Below are 21475 nucleotides of genomic sequence, written 5' to 3'. Positions count from 1 at the left end.
TACCAGCAGAAAGTGAGAACCAGCCAGGTAGGACTGCCTCCTGGACCGGGAAGAGGGTAGCACAGCCACTGGGGAGGGAGCATGTGGAACAGCAGTACGCCCCTGGCTCCTGATCTGGGTCGTGGTTACAAAGACGCATGCTTCGTAGTAATTCACTAAGGTCTACATTTTATGTTCTTTCAATAAAAATTAGATCATGACCATTTCCTTACTGTGTGCTTTCTCTCCTACTATTGTAATTGCAGATTGCTTTTGAGCTCTGCGTTTATCTGTCCCTCGATCTTATGGTTTGGCTAGGATTTGAGTGTTTTCCCCAAGGGTTCATGTGTTGAAATGTTAACCCCCCTCCTTGCTAACCCCTGTTGTGATGTATTAAGAGGTTGGAGATGCAATCAACTGGAGTGTTTTGACACACAGCCTTTAAGGGAAAACTTGGATTAGGTAAAAATCATTAGAGCAGAGCCCAAGCGACACACACGCAACCCATGATCCTCGTTTCTTGCCATGGGATGCCTGCACGGCCTTGAGACTGCATGGCAGCCCCTTGGCCTTGAACCTGTAGAATCATAAACCAAATGAGCTTCTTTTCCTTGTAAGACTACCCAGTTTCAGGTACTTGTTACAGTAATGTAAAATACACCACTACACTACACCTACCTCCACTGAGGGTCCTGAGCAGCAAGGCAGAAGCCTGAAAACCCCCATCAAGCAGCAGCAGCTCCGGCAAGACAAACAGCTCTGAAGACCGGTTGCAAAACAATGCACTTAACACTACCAAACCCAACACTTCAGTATGACTAGTCAATTTTACGTGCGTTTTGTGACTTTTTTAATGGAGCAGCTCAAATTTTATGATCTTATGGCCCCTTTCCTTTAGACACAGGATGCTCCTCTAAATCCAGTATAGATTCTTGATCACGGCCTAGGGGCTTAATGAATTAAAACTCTACAACTACAAACTCAAGTAGTAATAATGCAAGTCTCAACACTGAACTGTGTCTTTGGACCTGCTGCCTCCCTGCCCTATTTATACTATAAAGCACTACAGCCTAAAAGCTATTTTATAGTTTAGAAACTTCATGGTCACAATCTTCAAATTCCTCTGTGATACACAATTTCAGAGATCATACATCAAATGAATTTGGAGCTCTAAACAATGTTCCAAGCCGGCCATCGTGTGTGCCAATGAATTCAAACTAAAACTGCACCGCTACAGTGTGGTGTTCTAGTGCTTAAGCTTTGTGAAAGTGAACAAGGAAGGATGTTTGTGCTCAGTACTCTGTAACTCCTTTCACAAACATTTGTCAAAGACAACACTTAACACAAAATTTGAATTAATTTTATTTCCCCTACAGTCAACAACTTCTCTGCATTTGAATTTTAAAGCAACAAAGTAAAATAAAATCCCCCAAATGTCAAGGTATCAGAAATCCAGATTTAGTTACACTTTATTTGTGAAAATGTTCAGCCATTTTATTGGTCTGTAAAAGAACCATCATCTGGGTCAAAAAAGGAATTCTATAAATCAAAGAATATTCTACACCTTGAAAAAGAAAATCAGCAGTAACATTCTCACTGAACATTGTAAATTACAGTTTTCTTCATAAAAGGTACATACTATTCTGCACTTCTCCACCAAAAGCAGTGGTGTGTTATGCTTGTTATATATATATATATATATAAAAAGTTATATCCTGTGGCAGGAAAACCTTTTCTCTTTCACTAAACAACTGGAGAAATTTTTCAAGTCTGTATAAAGTTGCCTATAAGCTGGAAAGTGAACATGTTCAATCTCCATTTATATTTTAGTGCATTTTTTGACAACTGTCATACTTAATAAAAGTAAGAAAATGCATATAGCACTAAAGAGTGTTTCATCAAATGGTAAAGGTATTAAAAAATATGGAGCAGAGAACAAAATCACTGTAATGGATGGAACTCCTATAAGATGAAAAAAAAATCCAGGCAAAGTTTACAAATCCTTTGTCATTCTATAGCGTCACAGAAGATGAACTTTGGATACCTTTCCACCCGAAAGGTGTCTGCCTAAATCTTGCATGTAAACATAGTGCTAATCTCCGTACAAACTGCTAAACTTCATCTTGGTAAGCAACATTCTGTGCAGTCGCCATGATTTCCAAAGGATATAAATTTAGCCCTTGAATGAACAATAATGTACGCAATCTGCTCTGCACGTACCTGGTGAAAACATACGCTAACAGCTGTAATAATGCATCAACATAAACTACTGGAATCAAATAGCTACTCAGAGGCCCACCTTTCAAAGAGCACACAGTAATAGAACATGTACATTTGATGAAACATTCTTTGCACTGGAGAAACATGAAAATAAATATAGTTCAAAGAAGTGTAATTACTTTTCTAATGCCTCTTCCTCATACATGTACTACTTTACTGGTTCAGCAAGCTCTCATCACATTTTATCATCTGTATTTTACATATTGCTATTTGGGTAATTCAAATAAATCCAGGTCTTGTAGAAGAAGGAAAAACACTGACAAGTACGCATGTGCCAGGGACCAGATCGGAGGGCTCTTTGGTGCAGTTAGTCCAAATTCTCAGGTTTGAAGGATAATATGTACCAATAAAAAAATCTGCTGCCAGACGTGTGCAGCAGTGCTCTGTCTTGCTTCACACTACAAATTGACAACAGCTGTTCTCAATAAGCCAATTTTATTTCTTAAATCAGGCATTGCCAGAAAATTTTGTACATTAACCTGGACCAGTGATGGTTCTGTACCCTCTGTTGCTGTGAAACACGACATGAGCAAAAGGCAAAGACCGGTTCTCACAAGGACAACTGCTTCAAGTCAGGAACCAGAACATTGTGTTTAAACAGTCTTCTTAGATATTTTCTTGCCTTTTTTAAAAACTAGCTTATTTTTAATGTAGCCACGCTTCCTTTTGGTAGTCTAAAAAGAAAAAAAGAACACATGGTGTTAAGTGCAGGTTTTCTAGACTAAAATTTTGGTGATCGCATAAGACTATTTTCATAAACTCATAGCTTTTCCTATGACTGGACTCCTTGAACAGTGATCACCACTGTTTTACATCGAGAAGTCCAAGACGACTAGTACTGGGTCCCTAACTTTTAAGACCAACGAACGATCAGAGCATTTCTCAAATGCACATCACACATGAGCGAACCTCAACCACTAAATGCTTAGCAATAATGATTACTCAAATTTCCAAACAGGACATAATATAACACTAGACTAAGGACTTAGAAAATGGTAATGCTACTCCTGGTTTAGTCTCTAGGGAATTAGTTGTGCCTCAAAAATACAAGTCAGGGGTAGGCATGGTAGTTAAGACACTGCTTGGAAACGCCTGCATCTGTTACAGGAGGCACCTGGATTTGAGTCCCAGCTGTACTCCCGATTTCCAGCTAACGTGCACCCTGGGAGGCAGCAGGTAAAAGCTCAACTGTGTCCCTGTCACCCAGGAGCGATGTGGATTGAGCTGGTGGCCTTGTCCTGGCCCAGTCCCAGCTTTTGCAGAAATCTGGAAAGTGAGCCAGCAGATCGATCTCTGTCTACCTGCCTTCCAAATAAACAAAATTCAGAAATTCAATTTAACTTAGTAACTTTTAGAGCCCAGGGATGACTGCACTTTTCTACAACACTGAAAGACAAACTCCACAAAATAATCCTCTTTTAGGTAGGAAAATAAGGACTTAAAAATGAAAAACAACATTCCTTGATTCTCTGAGATTCACTTTCCACAGCAATCCAGTATCATTTTCCCTTTGTTTTGTTAAAGTTCTCCATCTAGCTACGAAGCCCCTCATCTGGTCTTTGGCTAAAGGGAGTTAGCTTTTGGTGCACTTTTTGCTTTATTAAAATTTATTTATTTGAAACGCAGAGAGATCGAGAGCCAGCCAGCCAGCCACAGACATTTCCCATCTGCTGCTTCATCCCTCAAATGCCTGGCATGGCAGGGCAGGGCCAGAGCAAAGTGAGAGCTGTGACCCAGGTAACTGTGTCATTGTCTGCTGTCTCCCAGAATGAGCTTGGCAGGAAGCTGGACTTGAGAACGAGCTGGGACCAAACCCCAGTGATTCCATTATGAGAGGTGAGCACCCCCAGGGGCATCTCATCCACTATGCCAAACACTTGCCTATACTAAAATACTTTCCCAATACATGCTTCCTAGTATAATACACAAACTGCTTGCAGTTCAGATGCCCACAGTCCACATCAGGGTGCCTGGATTCCACACTTGGCCCTGGTTTTTCACTTTAGCATCCTGCTAATGCAGACCAATAAGAGGCAGCAGTGAAGACTCAAGGGACTGGGTTCCTGCCACCCACATGGAGATCTGGATTCAGCTCCCAGCTCCTGGCATTGTCCCAGCCCAACTTGGGGCTGTGGTAGACATTTGGGGTGTGAATCAGCCGAGTGGAGCTTTCTCTGTTTATCTCTCAAATTAATTAAGAAAAAAAAATACTGCAAATCTGGTAGAAATTACTGCAAAAAATATTCACGGATCAAATAGGCATATATGCCTATCAATCTGACGCACATTCCTAGATAATTTATTTTTTGGAAATAAGAGATTTAATGAACACACAAGTGCTAGGTTAGGAAAGGCTGAAAGACTCAAGAGATTATTCAGTTTTCACATTTATATACAACGCATAGATGATGTGTCAGAGACTCAGGGTAAATGCTGCAAGGTGTTTCTTTATATTCATGATGTTCAGTTCAAAACAATTTTTTCTAACAAGGAAAAGAACACAAGGCTAAACAAACCCTTAAGACTACATAAATTAGCCATTGTTAACTTGTTAACCAAATAGGTCACCTTATTATTAAATAAACTTAGACAAAAAGGAAAAAAAAAATTGGAGAACACAATTTTCAAAATTAACGACTAGCCCAAGGAGTTATTTCCTTTGTTTTCATTACACAGATTTCTTTTAAAAATTATTATTACTTTGAAAGGCAGAGTTTACAGAGACAGAGGGGGAAAGACAGATCTTCCACCCACTGGTTCACTCCTCAAATGGCTTCAATGGCTGAGGCTGTGGTAGGCTGAAGGCAGAAGCCTGGAGCTCCTTCTGGGTCTCCTACAAGGGTGCAGGGGTCCAAGCACTTGGGCCATCTTCTGCTGCATTCCCAGGTGCATTAACAGGGAGCTGGATCAGAAGTGGAGCAGCAGGGACTTGAACCTCACCCATATGGGATATTGGCACTGCAGACAGAAACTTAACCTGTGATGTCACAATGCTGGCTCCTATACAGATTTCTAATAAGAAATATTTTCTCTAAGATCTTGTAATGTGTCTTAGGACTGTGCAAGAATGTAACTGAGCCCTCAGGGTATCCCCTACCCTGCTCTGGAAGTGAACCATGCAAACCTGGACTGCAATCCTAGTACCTCAGCCATGCCAGCTTTGTGGTAGAAGGAAAACTCCCAGAATGACTGTTGTACCCACAACCTCAAAAGTCAAAACCTTTCTCCAAAGTCAAAACCTTGGTTTGGAAAGGAAGACAAACACAAAACAAGAGGCTAAAAATGCTTAAACAGATATTCAAAGTCCACGTTACTAGCTACTAGAATATATGTCCTAAGCACACAAATCTTTATTTACCCTTTCATACTTAATTTATAGATGGTAGGAAGATAAAATTCAGAATAAAAAACTTTATACTACATCATCAGTTAGGAAGTTCAACAGCAGCCCCCACATCTTTTGTACTTTTTTTTCCAGAAAAAAAAAAAAAAAAAACAGATTTTTAACCAGGTTATGATGCCTTTGGAGTAACTGCTTTGGGACAAGCAGCATTTGCTCTGACTTTTGCACTGGTGTGACTCACTAGTCTGTCCTATCTTCATGCCTATGGAAACCCAGATCATTTGATTTCTTTGTCGTTTGATCTGAAGACTGGTAAGTGAATTTGACAGCACAAACACAACAAGGGCCAGCTGTATGTGGTGTCTTTAAACACATTAGTCTAGATAGGTAGTCTGTATCTGGCACAGAAAATACTCACACGAAAAGTCTCTATTTATGTATCATAGCACTATTCATCACTGTTATATAGTACAAACTGAAGTCATCTGTATACTGAATATATTTGATGTATATTTTAAGTGACAAAGGGACAAGGCAGTTGCTTCTATGACTTAAAATAGCTGATCCACCTTACATAAAAGTAAATGCCCCTTCAGAAAGACGGAAATCAGTCTAATAATAATCAGTAAAATTAAAACTGTACCTTATAACATTTTAATATTTTCACTGCTCATTATTTCCAATCTCCCACAGCTCCACAACCTATATTAATATCCATTTTTAGTAATCTTTCATAGCGAAGATTAGAGCTCTATTTAGCTTAAGTGAGCAATAATGACCCCCAATAAAATACTTCAACTTATTAAATATTTACTAAAGGATTTCAATAGTCTCATAAACCTTTCCTATAATCTGTCAACAATGATCACATTAAAAATAATTAATGTTAAGAGAAATTGGTTTTTGCCTTAGAAGAACTCACCTAACTGAAGTCCATTTTTTTAAAAGATTTATTTATTTAGTTAGTTAGAGAGGCAGGGTTACAGATGGAGAGGGGGAAGACAGAAAGTTCTTCCACCCGCTGGTTCACCCTCCAAATGGTTGCAACGGCCCAAGGTGGGTTGATCTGAAGCCAGGAGCCAGGAGCCAGGAGCTTCTTCTGGTTCCCAAGTGGGTGCAGAGGCCCAAATACTTGGGCCATGTTCTACTGCATTCCCAGGCTACCAGCAGGGGGATGGATTGGAAGAAGAGCAGCTGAGACTTGAACCAGCACCCATATGGGATGCTGGCACTTCAGGCGGCTGCTTTACCTGTTATGCCACAGTGCTGGCCCCTTGAGTCCATTCTTTATTCATGAATAGTATAGTAACATACTAAGAATGGAACATGAAGACGTAATATAAACTTGTTTATCACAATTTTACTGATTGACAATTTGATATTTTTACTTTCACAACGGTTTGGAAAATGATGGACAGATACAGCTTAGTTTATAAATAAATCTTACTAATGAGAATGGCATAAACTAAAGCCTCAATATTTCTAGAAAAATCTCAGCTTAATTCACTGACTACTACCATGCCAGCCAGAAGCTGCTGCTTTGCAATAATGGACAGGGGAGTCTGGTATTCAGTTTGTATATAAACCTAGTTTTCAGTAGCTCTTCATACACAAACCAATCTTGACTTACTCTTTTATAGAGATGGCTTCACTTGGGGCTGGCGTTATAGTGTAGGAGGTTAAGCTGCTGCCTGTGAGGCTGGCAAGTCCCATCTCCATATAGGTGCTGGTTTGTGTCCCGGCTGCTCCACTTCCAATCCAGCTCCTTGCTAATGGACTGAGAAAGCAGCGCAAGATGGCAGAAGTACTTGGACTCCTGCCATCCACGTGGGAGACCTGGATGAGGCTCCTGGCTTGAGCCTGGCTCAGCCCTGGTCATTGCAGCCATGTGGGGAGAGAAACCAGAGGATGAAGACCTCTCTCTCCCCATCTTTCACTCTGTAACTTTGACTTTCAAATAAGTAAATATATCTTTAAAAGAAAGAAATAATGAAGGAAGGTTGGAAGGAGGGAAGGCAGGCAATATGGGGGGAGCGCATGACTTCACTTGACACGCACCTTCTTTGACAAATACTTCTGTTTTGGGAAGATGTTGGTGACTCGAGGTTTGTGATCCAGCGTTTCCCTGTTATCAGGAGCTTTCACTTTATATATCCTGACAAGCCAGTGTTCTGATGTAAAGGCTTCTTCTAAGTGTTTGAATTTAATGTCCTTGTTCCCAATCTCAGCATTACGTGTTCGGTCAAAACCTGGGGGTGTACGAAAGTCCAGCTGCAAAAGTAACATTAGTACTGGATGTTAACCATTTGGATAACACAGTGTTAGAAGGTAGCAAATGCTATCATTAGAGCAAGGCTCTTTCTTTAAACAAGGAAAAGAGAATCAAGTCATACATCTTAACTGTTCTCAAATACTCCTACCTAGATAGGTAGAAATCAGCAAGAGAAGAACTAAACACATCAGAATCAGAAATTCCTAGAATGCCTAAGAGCAGAGGAGCAGCCTACAGTCACAGAGAAACCACACACCTGAGCAGTCATTGGATATGTGATTAAGACACCCACATTCAACACTGGAGTACCTGGGTTTGTTGCCCGTTTCCAGATCCTACCACCAGCTCTTGCAAACACAGACCCTGACAGCAGCAGTGACGGTTCAAGCAACTGGGTGCGTGCCACCTACTTGGGAGATCTGGATAGCATCTGGGGAGCCTGGGTTCAGCTCCAGCTATGATGGACATTTGGAGACTAAACATGCAGTGGGAGCCTGCTCTTTCAAAAACCCACATGTGCATGCATGTATGTGTATACACACACACACACAGGAAACAAACAAAAAAATCACCCAAAACCTAAAACACCAAGTGACTTTCATCAAAATCCTTTCGTGTAGGTACACAAGGCTGGTGCTCAGAAGGGTGCCCTGCTCCGCCTCCTGCCTGCCTGACACGCCCTTTTGCCAGTTCTTTGGCATGACTGGCTGGTGCCTGGATTTTAGCCCAGACAGCACCTCTACTTTCCTGAGGTGGTTGTTTGATAAGACTCTCCCATTACTTCCTTACAGCACCTTGTACTTTTATTCTATGGGCATACACTGCTAACATTTTTATGTATTTTTAACATTGTCTGTATTCTCCAGCTACATGATGACTTTATCTTAGAAGTGCAGCCTTATCTCCCAGTGTTATTTCTTAAATAAATACAAAAGGAAGGAACACTACTGTATCCTGAAAATGGGAACTATAGGTTAACAAGCCAAACAACAGGAGGATTGATTCACAAAAAATAAAAAAAGGAAAGAAACAGTGCGGAGGGAAATTACAATCAACTGCATTCCAAAGCTGGATGCCTTGTTCTTATTTATCTACGTAACAGAATCTGTAGTTCCATTTAACCCTATATTATTCTTGATTAGAGCAGGCATCAAAACTGAACACATACCAGAAACATGACTTTAAAATTGCTAATATGAGAGGTAAAAGGGGCCTTCAATGCAACCATTAATGAACAGAGAAACTAATGGTTAATGCCAGAAATTCATTCTTAACATGTGGTGTTTCTTTCTCAGCATGAGTTTGCAGACCAGGCAATGACCTACAAAAGAAAAGCCCCAAAACCTAAATCTAGATTTTCATGTTTTGTGTGTGTCCCCTATCTGCAGGGTAATTCCAGGTGAATAATTATGACAGACATCTAACAGTATGGATCTACCTTGAAGCCATGCTCTGAGCAAGAACAGAGCAATAAGCAAACTTTTTAAAAAACTTAGTGCTTTATAGAGCTACACTGATATTTTACACAAGAATAAAACTTATTTCACAAATTGAGGTTTTTCAAACCCCTTCAATTTGGATAGTTATATTGGGCCTTGGTGACAGCATAAAAGTTAAACAAGCAATTTATGCTCTGATTTTAGATAATCCACAAGTCAATTTGGAATTGAGCCGTTTTCACTGAATTCTTGGTAAGAAGGTAGTAACTTGGTATACAGTTACGTAATCTAAAAGCTATTAAAAAAATCTTTGAAATGGCTGAGGAGGGAAATACTATTTTCCTCAAGCCTTGTGAGTTTTTGTCAATATATTAACAAGAGAAAAACAAAGTTCAGCAACATGGGCTGTGCACCTCACACTTAAGAAATCTCAAAAAAATCAAACTCAAGAGTAGTTTAGAACTATAGCTCAGAACAGCGTGAGTTTGTAGAGAAATGACAGAGGAAAATGGTTCCGGGCATCCAAGGCAGAAGAGTGAGGGAGGTTAACATAACTAAGAAACTAATGTAACGATGTAGATTCCTCTGGTGCCTTCGCTGGGCTGGTTAAGAGTGAACTGTCTTTAGGAAAGGAGGATTTGTATCTTGCCTTTTGGATAGTTTTTTCTCCATTTGATGCTTTGCAACTGCCTTTGTCTCAAACATTTTTATGCCATAAAGGAATATCCTGTCCAAATCCCCATGATTTACAGATGAAAACTAACAAGTCTTGGGAGGCTCTAAATGTGAGGGTTACACAGATTGACAGGGCCAGATCCCCACACAGGAATTATGACATCAAGTCTGCTGCTCTTCTTGCGGCTACAATGCCTCTTTGCGTATTCATTTTGCAGACTTTTAAGCTTTTCTATCACATCCTTCTAATTTAATGGGACACTCTGAGCCAGGCAGTTCTAGCCATCCGTGGTAAGAGAGAATACCAGTGGACAGCTGCAGTGACTACACATTTCAATGTAATTTGGGACTTTTTCCCACCAAGCAGCAAAGTGCCTTACATAACCCCATTTCCCCGCTGGGAGACCTCTCCCCTGGAGAATGATGCCTTCCAACAACGTGAGGTCAGAAGGCCAGGTGGCAAGCAAAAGCTGGACTTGAGACTAGTGTCAATAAATATTTTGGAAAGAAGTCTTTGATCTAAAATTCCGCTTTCTAATTTCTCACATGAAAGTTTCAGAAATCTAAATTCAATGAAAAAGTGAATCTTTAGATAAGTACATTTCTCTATAAGTGCAGTCAAAAACATCATTATCTTGTTTCCTAGACACAAAGACTTTTAGAAAATATTCTTTTGAATAAAGATCACAGGGAAACCAATGCAACTAACCTGCATTTCTCCAAATCTGTAGTATGACATTTTATACATAAGGCAATTCAACAGAGTGGGGGATCCTGCTTTGTCTACCCGGAATTCTCCCTGTGGGGTGAAATAGTCACTTTCCTAGAAGAAACAAACCAAAAATTGCCTTGTCAGTTCAATTTAACACATTCAAAGTGATATATCAGTTTTTGAGGTGTCTTTATAAAGCTATATTCAGTTACAACTAAAAAAGCCCAGATTTTTACCCATGTTATGAAGCTTTGGAACGCTGAATGACACCCATGCCATGGTTTGGCGTCAGGTGGGCTGGATCTTCCCAACAACTGTCCTGCCCTTATCTCCATTACTCCTTCTGAATTCCTGTAAATGTTCTTCCAAAATTTTTCCATACAGACTCTTAAAATGGACTTCTTTAGTTACGGAGGGGAATGTTAGTAATTTCAATCAGGTTAAGTTACAAATTGGCAAGAGGCCGGCGCCGCGGCTCACTAGGCTAATCCTCCGCCTAGTGGCGCCGGCACACCGGGTTCTAGTCCCGGTCGGGGCGCCGGATTCTGTCCCGGTTGCCCCTCTTCCAGGCCAGCCCTCTGCTGTGGCCAGGGAGTGCAGTGGAGGATGGCCCAGGTGCTTGGGCCCTGCACCCCGTGGGAGACCAGGAAAAGCACCTGGCTCCTGGCTCCTGCCATCGGATCAGCGCGGTGTGCCGGCCGCAGCGCGCCAGCCGCGGCGGCCATTGGAGGGTGAACCAACGGCAAAGGAAGACCTTTCTCTCTGTCTCTCTCTCTCACTGTCCACTCTGCCTGTAAAAAAAAAAAAAAAAAAAAAAAAAAACAAAAAACAACAACAAAAAAAAACAAATTGGGAAGATAGTTTATTCTAATTTCTGACTCAGAAATTCCTCATTTAGGAATTTACCCTACAGGTAAATGGCTGAAATAATGAATGTAGGAAGTCATTTATTGTATCCTTTTGAAACTACATAAACTGGAAACCACTCAAATGCCCACGAATAGGGACAAGTTAAATAAATCATAGCCACACAAAATGGAACACATTGTGCAAAAGCAAAAAAAGGAACAAAGTTCTCCATATTCAAACAAGGAAAGATTGTCAAGATGTATTATGCACGGGTTACACATCTTGCTACTAGTTATCTGTTTGAATAAGAACCACACAAAGCAGCAGAGACTACCAGGAATGTTTTTCTTTTTTAACTGACAAAATCCTATACATTTCCAGTGTACATCATGTTTTGAAAAACACATACATGGTGGAATAGCTAAATTAAGCAAATTTAAGGTCACCAGTGAGGGTTCAGAGTGAGTGAGCGAGCACACAGCACGGTTAGAGTTGCAGCCCCAACTCTGCCCCAACCCTGCCTGTCTCATAAGGAATTGGTCACAGATTCCAAATAAAAATTGGGAAAAGACATATATTACCTCACACATTTAAGTACTTGTGGTGAGAATACTTAAAAATCTATTGTCAGACAGTATTAATTATAGAAAGACTATTTTTTCTTTTTGGGGGAGCTAAATATTTGCTACATATCTCTACTTTTTGAGTGAATATATTGATTAATAAAGTTTAAAAATTAATTTAGAAAGCACAGAAATTTAGGATTTCTACATATATAAAATGTCAAAGCATGTATTTGGAAACAGTGATTTCTCATCTTCCACATCATAACATCGTAACTTGGCATTGCTAAGGCACATCCACAAATGAAAATCTCAAACCAAGAGTTCAATTTAATAGATTCATTTAATACGAGGCAATAATGCTCATTATCACAATTTAGGAAAATCAACACATCGGACCAGAAAATCCAGGGCTTTAATTCATGTTCGTCACTAAAACAAGTGATTTTCCCCTGAATGACTCTATTATACTGGATCAATAGCAAATTTTACTATCTTTTTTTTTTTTTTTTTGGCATGACCATTCTCGTTAACAGCTCTCAGGTGAGTAGGAGAGAGAAGATAAAATCTTCTACATAAATATGCAATCTAATGTTGAGTATAGACATGGGTGTTCCAAAACAGGTTTCCAGAGAGGTAGGTAACAAGTCTATGGGAAGGAAGGAGTCCAAAAAGGAGACAGTAAAAACAAATGTAGCAGATCAGTTGAGGATTGAGGGGACAGTATATTGGCATAGTGGGGAAAAAGCTGGCAGAAGAAGAAGAGATCAGCAAAGGAAAGCGAAGCATAAAAAGGCTCATGGGGGCCAGCACTATGGCATTATTAGGTGAGGCCTCCACTTTGACCCAGCAGCTCCACTTCCAACCCAGCTCCCCGATAATAGCCTGAGAAAGCAGTGGAGGAGGCCCAAGCACTTGGGCTCCTACACCCACTTGGGAGATGGGAAGAAGCTCCTGGCTCCTGGCTTTGGAATGGCCCAACTCTGGCCACTGTGGCCATCTGGGGAGTGAACCAATGCATGGAAGACCTTTCTCTCTCTCTCTCTCCCTCCCTCTCTCTCTCTCTGTAACTGTCTCTCAAATAAACAAATCTTAAAAAAGAGGCTTGTATTCCATGTTAAGGAATTGGGACTATTTACAACGTTTCATCATAGAGAATATTCTATTTTGCATCAGCCAGTAGGCTGAGGCTTCATCCACATTACTAAAAACTCTTACAACAGCACTACAAATTCTTGATCTGTCCATTACTGATAACCTAGTCTGCATTATCACTCTTATATCTCCAGATACTACAACAAGATCCAGCACTCAAAGCACATATGCTGACTGGCTTAAATTAACTTGTACACAGAGGACTGGTGCTGTGGCATAGCGGGTAAGGTCACTGCCTGAAGTGCTGGAATCCCATATGGGCGCCAGTTCAAGTCCCAGCTGCTCCACTTCCCATCCAGCGCTCTGCTATGGCCTGGGAAAGCAGTAGAAGATGGCCCAAATCCTTGGGCCCCTGCACCCTTCAAGGGAGACCTAGAAGAAGCTCCTGGCTTTGGATCAGCGCAATTCTGGCTGTTGCAGCCATCTGGGTAGTGAACCAGCGGTTGGAAGACCTCTCTCTCACTCCGCCTCTGCTTCTAACTTCAAATAAATAAATACATCTTAAAAAAAAAAAATTAACTTGCACACAGTACCAAGCTGACAGAGTTTCCATTCTTAACACATCTGTCTGGTTTTAAGGTCTTTCTCCATAATCTGCTGTAGGCTTCTAAGCCAGGAAGTGTTTAATGATCAGTGTCATATTACACTGGGAGAGGGAACAAAACGAAAGCAAAGACAGCAATTTCAAGGGATCTCTTCACACGGCAGAATGGGAAGTATCAGGGAGGAGTTTCAAACTGCTCAATCTAGGAAATGTCTCCAGTATGGTTAATAAATAAAGTCAGAGTAAGTGACTAATTTGGGGGGTGGGATGAAAATAAATGTAATTCGCAAGATAAGGAATTCCTTGGACATTGTAAGCTGTTTTCATATACGTGAATTATCTTACCCGAATGTCTTTTGGATGTTCCCCTTCAGCTATCCTAACCATCCAGAGAAACTTGTTGATATCATCACCAGAATAGCCAATAACCCCTCCAAAAATAACCAAAACATAGTCTACATCCAGAGTCCTCATTATCTTATAGGCTGCTGTTTCATTAGAAGACATAGCTTTTCCCACCTAGAAAATAAAATTAAAATGAATATACACTTTTACCTCAAGATGAAACTCAACTTTTATATTTTTGCAGAAACTACTTACTATAAATTCAACAAACTTACTAAAATGTATAAACATCTCACCTACTATAACCAATTTATAGCAGATATGTCAAAATCAAAATGTGTTCTAATATCTTGCTAGTAATTAAGTTTTAGGAGATTAACATATTAAAATCAGAGACAAGCTCAAAATAGACAATTTCTTACAACCCCAGACCACAGCTGGCAGTGATCTTGCTAGCACATGTCTATACATTCTTCTATCAAGTGTAGCAGCCAGCAGACGACTAGGTAAAACACTAACACAAATTACTTTAGCTAAATAAAACCTAGTTATCAATACAAAATATTAAAGCACAAGGAGGTGATTATCTTAATTTCTGCAGAATATTTTTAATAAAGAAAATACCATTTGCATAACAACCAATACACTGCCTTTGCTTTATATATTTGCAAATAACTTTCTTGGTTTATAACACAGAAAGTCAAACATTTTTTTTTTTTTTTTTTTTTTTTGACAGGCAGAGTGGACAGTGAGAGAGAGAGACAGAGAGAAAGGTCTTCCTTTGCCGTTGGTTCACCCTCCAATGGCCGCCGCTGCAGCCGGCGCACCGCGCTGATCCTGGCAGGAGCCAGGAGCCAGGTGCTTTTTCCTGGTCTCCCATGGGGTGCAGGGCCCAAGCACCTGGGCCATCCTCCACTGCACTCCCTGGCCATAGCAGAGAGCTGGCCTGGAAGAGGGGCAACCGGGACAGAATCCGGCGCCCCAACCGGGACTAGAACCCGGTGTGCCGGCGCCGCAAGGTGGAGGATTAGCCTATTGAGCCACGGCGCCGGCCAAACATTTTTAAAGTTTCCAATTTTGCCTACCTTTCCAGTAAGCTGAATTTATTATGAAATCTACCAGAAATCAGGCTACAATTCTGCTTACATACTATTCTTAAAAACAAAATAAATAAGCATATTTTGAACTAACTTTATTGGATACATGTGTAAAGAAATATCTTTTTTTTTTTTTTTTGACAGGCACAGAGTGGACAGTGAGAGAGAGAGACAGAGAGAAAGGTCTTCCTTTTGCCGTTGGTTCACCCTCCAATGGCCGCCACGGCCGGCGCACCACACTGATCCGATGGCAGGAGCCAGGTACTTCTCCTGGTCTCCCATGGGGTGCAGGGCCCAAGCACTTGGGCCATCCTCCACTGCACTCCCGGGCCACAGCAGAGAGCTGGCCTGGAAGAAGGGCAACCGGGACAGAATCCAGCGCCCCAACTGGGACTAGAACCCGGTGTGCCGGCGCCGCTAGGTGGAGGATTAGCCTATTGAGCCGCGGCGCCGGCCAAGAAATATCTTGAGAATTCAGTAGGCAAAGAGTCCTTTCACCTACATCTTTCATGTTTAATCCTAAGTGAAGACTGATAAATATTTCTGTTTATCAAATCCTTACCAGTGCTATGTGACTGTTATTCCAGGTGTTATTATCCACCAAAGTAGTTCTGTTAGCCATTCCAGCTATCTGATAGCCATAATCCCACCAAGACATCACCCGCGCATGTTCATCTGTATTTTGTCTCAGCCAAAAGTAAGCTTCTCTAAAATCATCTAAGATATTCCTCGTGCTGAAAAGAACAACAATATCCCTTTAAATGAGATCTTATAAATGTGAAGTGGATAACTAAAAATCTTGAGGTGCTAAACCACTAAATAATTTCACACTTTAAGGATGATAGTTAAAACAGCTTCCATATAAGGGGAGAAAAATCAACGAAAGCTAGAGTAACGCTTCTTAAGCTAATATGCATACAAATCTCTCACATATCTTATCAAAAGTGATTCCTCAGTTCTGGGTAGGGCTTGATCTTCTACAAGCCTAATAAGCTCCCAAGTGAAAGAGAAGGCAGGAGGCCAAGGCAACACGTAAGTTGGCTGCACCCGTCCCTGCTGAACCACAGATTCTTTCTGTGTTCCACTCCCAGGTTTCTGACTTAGCAGGCTTAGTGTGTGACTAAAGTGTGAATTTAGTCGCATGGTAATGATGATACTGTGTGTCATAGACCACACTGAGAAAAACTGAGATCCAAAATGTAGAGCCTCGCGAACAATACTCGTCTTTGAATTCTACCTTTCATAACAAAAGACAAAAAGAAAGGGTGGTTATGAAATCTCGTTGCAGTCAAATTATTTTCCTACCCATCATGATTGTAAGAGGCGAGGACCACACTTGGACTAGAGTAGGCGTTGCTTGTGACCCAGGTACAGTGGACTGCAAACATCATCAGTAACATCAGCATCAACATGGTGACAATGCTTTTTATGTTAGGACCTAATCCCTCTTCAGTTTTCTCCTGTTCAGTTACGTGTTTCCTCACTTTACCTGCCTGAAAAATACAAAACCTGGTTAGACAAATCCATCACTTCAAGTTGGGAGATTGTTAATCTATCACTTTCATTCTATGACTTAGAAAAGGTACAACCATTAGACACTCTTCCATGAGTGATGAAGTGTTTACTAAAAACCAACAAAATAGATTCTAAAATGCCAATTGTTTCCTGGGGATATGCCCAATCTAGAAGCTAGCTCTGTAGCAGAACAGTATCTTCAACAAAAGGCTGCTTTCAAGCCCAGTTGTTCTTATGTTTTAATTAAATACAAAGAAGATAACCAAATGGCTCTATTCCTGCAATATAAAATCTTAATATATAAATCCTTAATTTTAATTCCACATCCTTAAAATAGATGCCCAGCTCTAATCCAGACCACAGAGAGCTTTAGTGTAGGAAAAAGTTGCAGTTGCTTTTTAGAATCATCTTTCAATTTCCAAATCCTAAAACCAAGACTTGTTAAAACTCAAAATTACCTTTCAGAAAACAAAACAAAACGAAACAAAAAACATGACAGCACCATCAAGAAACCCACCAAAACAAGGGAAAGAGGACAGGTCTATGCTCATCAAGTTCCACATTACAAAGCTGGTACAGAAACCATAAAAAAACTGAAAAATTAACAACAAATACAAAAACAGATATGTGTTTTATTAAAATAAATCTTTGTGAATTACCCTGATCTTACAATAAGGAAAGAAGTTTCACTGCTTATTACTATTTAAAAATCCATTCTATATATATATGTATATTTTTACAGGCAGAGTTAGCGAGAGAGAGAGAGAGAGACAGAGAGAAAGGTTTTCCTTCCATTGGTTCACCCCCCCAAATGGCCTCCACGGCTGGCACGCTGTGCCGATCCGAAGTCAGGAGCCAGGTGCTTCCTCCTGGTCTCCCACGCAGGTGCAGGGCCCAAACACCTGGGCCATCCTCCACTGCCTTCCCGGGCCACAGTAGAGAGCTGGACTGAAAGAGGGGCAACCGGGACAGAATCCGGCGCCCCGACCGGGACTGGAACCCGGGGCACCGTTGCCGCAGGTGGAGGATTAGCCTAGTGAGCTGCGGCGCCGGCCAAAAAACCACTCAATATTAAAAAAAGTTTAATATGTCATCCAAGGCAAGTACTCCAATTTTTACAAGTTTTTCTATACTTGCAAATACAATACTGCTGTTATAAATCTGAAAGATAATAGGTTAAAAATGCTTTACATTGTATGGGTGCTTTATTCCTGGTATTTTTCACTAATCAACCAAATATCACTTTGAAACATCTTTCAATACCATTTTAAAGCTTAGCAGTAAATGTGGACCTCAATGACAAGAACTTATCCACATGGTTTCAAGAGGGGTTGATAATGCCAAATATATGCAATTTAGTAGACTACCAAGTTTTGCTCTCAAAAATGGAAGGTTATTAAAAACTTCAAGGTTTTTGGGTTAACAACTGACCAAAACTAAGAATTTCTTCTATGATTACATTTCTAATTTCTTGCTTGAGATAAAAGCCCAAATGGGATTTAAATTTCGAGGCAGTTAAGTGATGAACTAGAAACATATTTTCTCTAAATCCTCAGATCAACCACATTTCTTACATAGCTCTTACAACAGTGAAAAAACTTAAAAAGCACATGAAATTTCTAAAGGTCTTACTTTAATTTCCCACCTTATCATACAAATTTCCTGGATTTCTTTTGTCATCCTCGTCACTGCTGTCTTCCACAGGTGGATTTTCCCTTTTCAAGTCATCCCCCAAATAGTGCTCAAAAACATTTGAGAAGGCAATTGCAGACAGCATACAGACAACTGGAGTCAAAGTCAACATCAGTCGCACCATCACTCCAGCAAAGTAGACAGCGCTGATCGCATACAGAGCAACTGCAAAGACAAATTCTCTTACCACACTTCAGAGTCAAAAATGTTCACAGGAAACTAAACTTGAAAGCTGACACCACAGCACACAAGTCTAAAAGCAGACAACTGTTTCACAAAAGAACTGTTTTTAAATTAGTTAATACCAATCAATTGATTAAGTCATATTTAGAGATAATTAATGTTGAGTAAATAAAACTATACATCAAAAGTACCAAAAAGGGTTATCATGACTAAAATTAGATATAGGGAATTTACACTTAATTTATCATTATTTGTCAACAGCATCATATGAGGGGACTTCAAAAGGCTCAGGGAAAAACAAAATAAAAGATATGTATATATACTTATACATACATATATACATAATAACTTCAACATAACATACATCAAGTTCAAGACATTTCTGTAAGTGATACTAGCTTGCAGTCAATACCTACAGAAAGGAGCATCCTGGGAATTTACCTATGTCAATGCAGTCTTTTTAACATTATTGCATTTTTACATCACTGACTAAGGAGAAACGGGTGTCCTCTACAGAAGACGACAGATAACAAGGTGGATGCCCGCTGACTTCCATCCAAACTTTCACAAAGCTGTCACTGTCTGGGGAGAGGAACTGACCAGGGGCACTGTCACGCAGGAGGCCTCTCTGGTGACCCTTCCCAGGAGTCTTCCTGCTGAAACTGTAGCCAACTTTCTCAAAACTCTCACAAAACAGCGGAGGTCAGGGTTATCTGGCCCACCAGAAAGTCAATCAGAAAAGCCCCTGGAGCAGAAACTCCTGCCATGACCTTTGCTCTTATCTTCTTGCCTTGACTGCACCAGTCCCACCTCTTGGAAGTCCATGCTCTGACTGTGCTGCGTCTTCAGGAATTACACTAATAAAGCCATGTTTCATCTTCTATTAAAGTTCTTCAAGGAACTGTTTCAGGATCTTGATCCCACTTGTTCAAAATTTCCATTCTAAGCATTCTCTCATCTGCAGATCTGGGCACAACAGTTTGGCACCATGCAGCAGAAAGTCTGCTCCACTTTAATTTTCCCATCAGAACTGAGTAAGCTGGGGCTGCATTGTGGTATAGCCAGTGAAGCCACTTCCTGCAATGCTGGCATTCCACACAGGGCTCAGCTCATGTCCTGACTGTTCCATTCCAATCAGCTCCCTGCTAATGGCCTGGGAAAGCAGCAGAAGATGGCCCCTGCACCCACATGGGAGATCCAGACGAAGCTCCTGACTTCAGCCTGGACCAACCCTGGCCACTGCGGCCATCTGGGGAGTGAATCAGTAGATGGAAGATCTCTCCCTCTCTTCAATTAGAACATGAACAAGATTAATCATCCCTTCCCCCAAATTGATGTAGATGCTCTGCCACTGTGAGTTTTCATCTTCATCTTCAACACAGTCTTTTCGTAAACTGCTGATTTGCCACACTTTTTCCATAAACTTTGTGTAAAGCAATGATTTTACCACTTTTCTACCCACACTTCATCACAAACTGTAAGCTTGTTCTTGCTTTACTTTTAATGGAATTCATGTTTCTCTGATAGGGACTCTTTTCAAACTCAGTCTTCTCCTTCCTAGTGTCTCAAGCTAAATCCTGTGCAGACGTAACATGTTGGTAAAGCCTATTTTGGTGCAAAATAAAACTTGAAATCCATGTATAGCTTTTTCATAATATGCATTTCCATGAACGTTTTGAAGACCCCTTGTACATTATAAAATCTACAGATGACAAACCAAAACATCTGTGAGTTATATCATTAAGGCACAGTTTTGATAAGGCAGTGTCAATATCTCCCAAAAGTGTGCTTTAAATCAAGAAGAGGATGAGAATGTTAAATCATTAATCAAAGGAAGAACCTGTGAAGTTACTACCAAGAAACAAGTTTCCAACAACCAGAGCCTCCTAGATAATGCGCTAACCACAAGAAAAGGGTTCACCATTCTGGCTAAAGGCTATTACTTTGGACTGTATTTGGACTTACTGGGTTCTGTTATTTTTACTCATATGATTCATTTATTAACTGCCCATTGTATTGCAGTGTATAAATATATAAAAACTTTTTCTTAACCTATTCTCTGCTAACAACCTTTGAAACGTTTCTAACTTGGGGCTCTTAGGGATAAAATTGCTATGTGAATTCTTTAATACATCCTTTGTGGCTACATGCACTCTCTTCTCGTGGATATATATTGGGGATGAGATTGCTCAGTTCATTCCTAAAACCCAGGTAGGCATATGTTTAAGTTAAAAAGTTTTCAATTAACATGGCCTTACACAGAGACCATTAATCTAAATAAAATAGAGAAGAATAAGTGTTATGGTTTAGTCAGAACTCTTGTGGCTGCTGTTTTTTCTCTCCAAACTTCACTCTGGAATAACTTGAGGTGTCACTCACAGGAGTGACAAGGTCCATACTTGTTCAAGTCCTAATACTATAAGGTGATTGCTTGTGTGATCCTGTGCACACCACAAAGTTTTTCTCAGCATCAGTTTTCATCAAGCGTAAAACAGTCCAGCATCACCCACTGTGATAATTAAATCACACAGAAGCCTGTTGTTTGCTCATTTTTATCTATTTACATTTTGATTATCAGGTAGCTTTTATTTATTTTAGAGATTTATTTATTTAAAAGGTAAAATGACAAAGAGACAGAGAGATCTTCTATCTGCAGGCTCGCTCACTCGCTCTCTCTCTCCAAATGGCTGCTACAGCTGGGGACAGGACAGGAACCAGGGGTCAGGAATTTCATCCAGACTGCCCACATGAGTGGCAGGAACTCAGGTACTTGAGCCATCATCTGCTGCTACTCAGGCACATCATCAGGGAGCTGAGCCGGAAGCAGAGTAT

The 21475-nt window shown here is 40.5% G+C and overlaps 1 protein-coding gene across 2 annotated transcripts in view; it reads right to left on the bottom strand.

Annotated features, from left to right (window-relative positions):
* Positions 1–1317: 1317 nt before the first annotated feature.
* Positions 1318–21475, bottom strand: part of STT3B (STT3 oligosaccharyltransferase complex catalytic subunit B) — a 111470-nt gene continuing 91312 nt past the window's right edge. Inside the window, exons 10-16 of one of the 2 annotated variants that reach the window (XM_051858910.2) lie at positions 18414–18625; positions 16559–16746; positions 15816–15987; positions 14157–14330; positions 10698–10811; positions 7661–7873; positions 1318–2933 (exon numbers count right to left, since the gene is read on the bottom strand). In XM_051858910.2, coding sequence (XP_051714870.1) covers positions 2853–2933; positions 7661–7873; positions 10698–10811; positions 14157–14330; positions 15816–15987; positions 16559–16746; positions 18414–18625 — 1154 coding nt within the window. In that variant the 3' untranslated portion in view covers positions 1318–2852. Of the gene's footprint in view, positions 7380–7660; positions 7874–10697; positions 10812–14156; positions 14331–15815; positions 15988–16558; positions 16747–18413; positions 18626–21475 lie in introns of both variants that reach the window. The other variant, XM_051858909.2, reaches the window with a different exon arrangement.

This window comes from Oryctolagus cuniculus, chromosome 4, assembly GCF_964237555.1.
Source record: "Oryctolagus cuniculus chromosome 4, mOryCun1.1, whole genome shotgun sequence".
NCBI classification, from domain to species: Eukaryota; Metazoa; Chordata; class Mammalia; order Lagomorpha; family Leporidae; genus Oryctolagus; species Oryctolagus cuniculus.
This window is presented reverse-complemented; position numbering and strand designations above follow the sequence as displayed.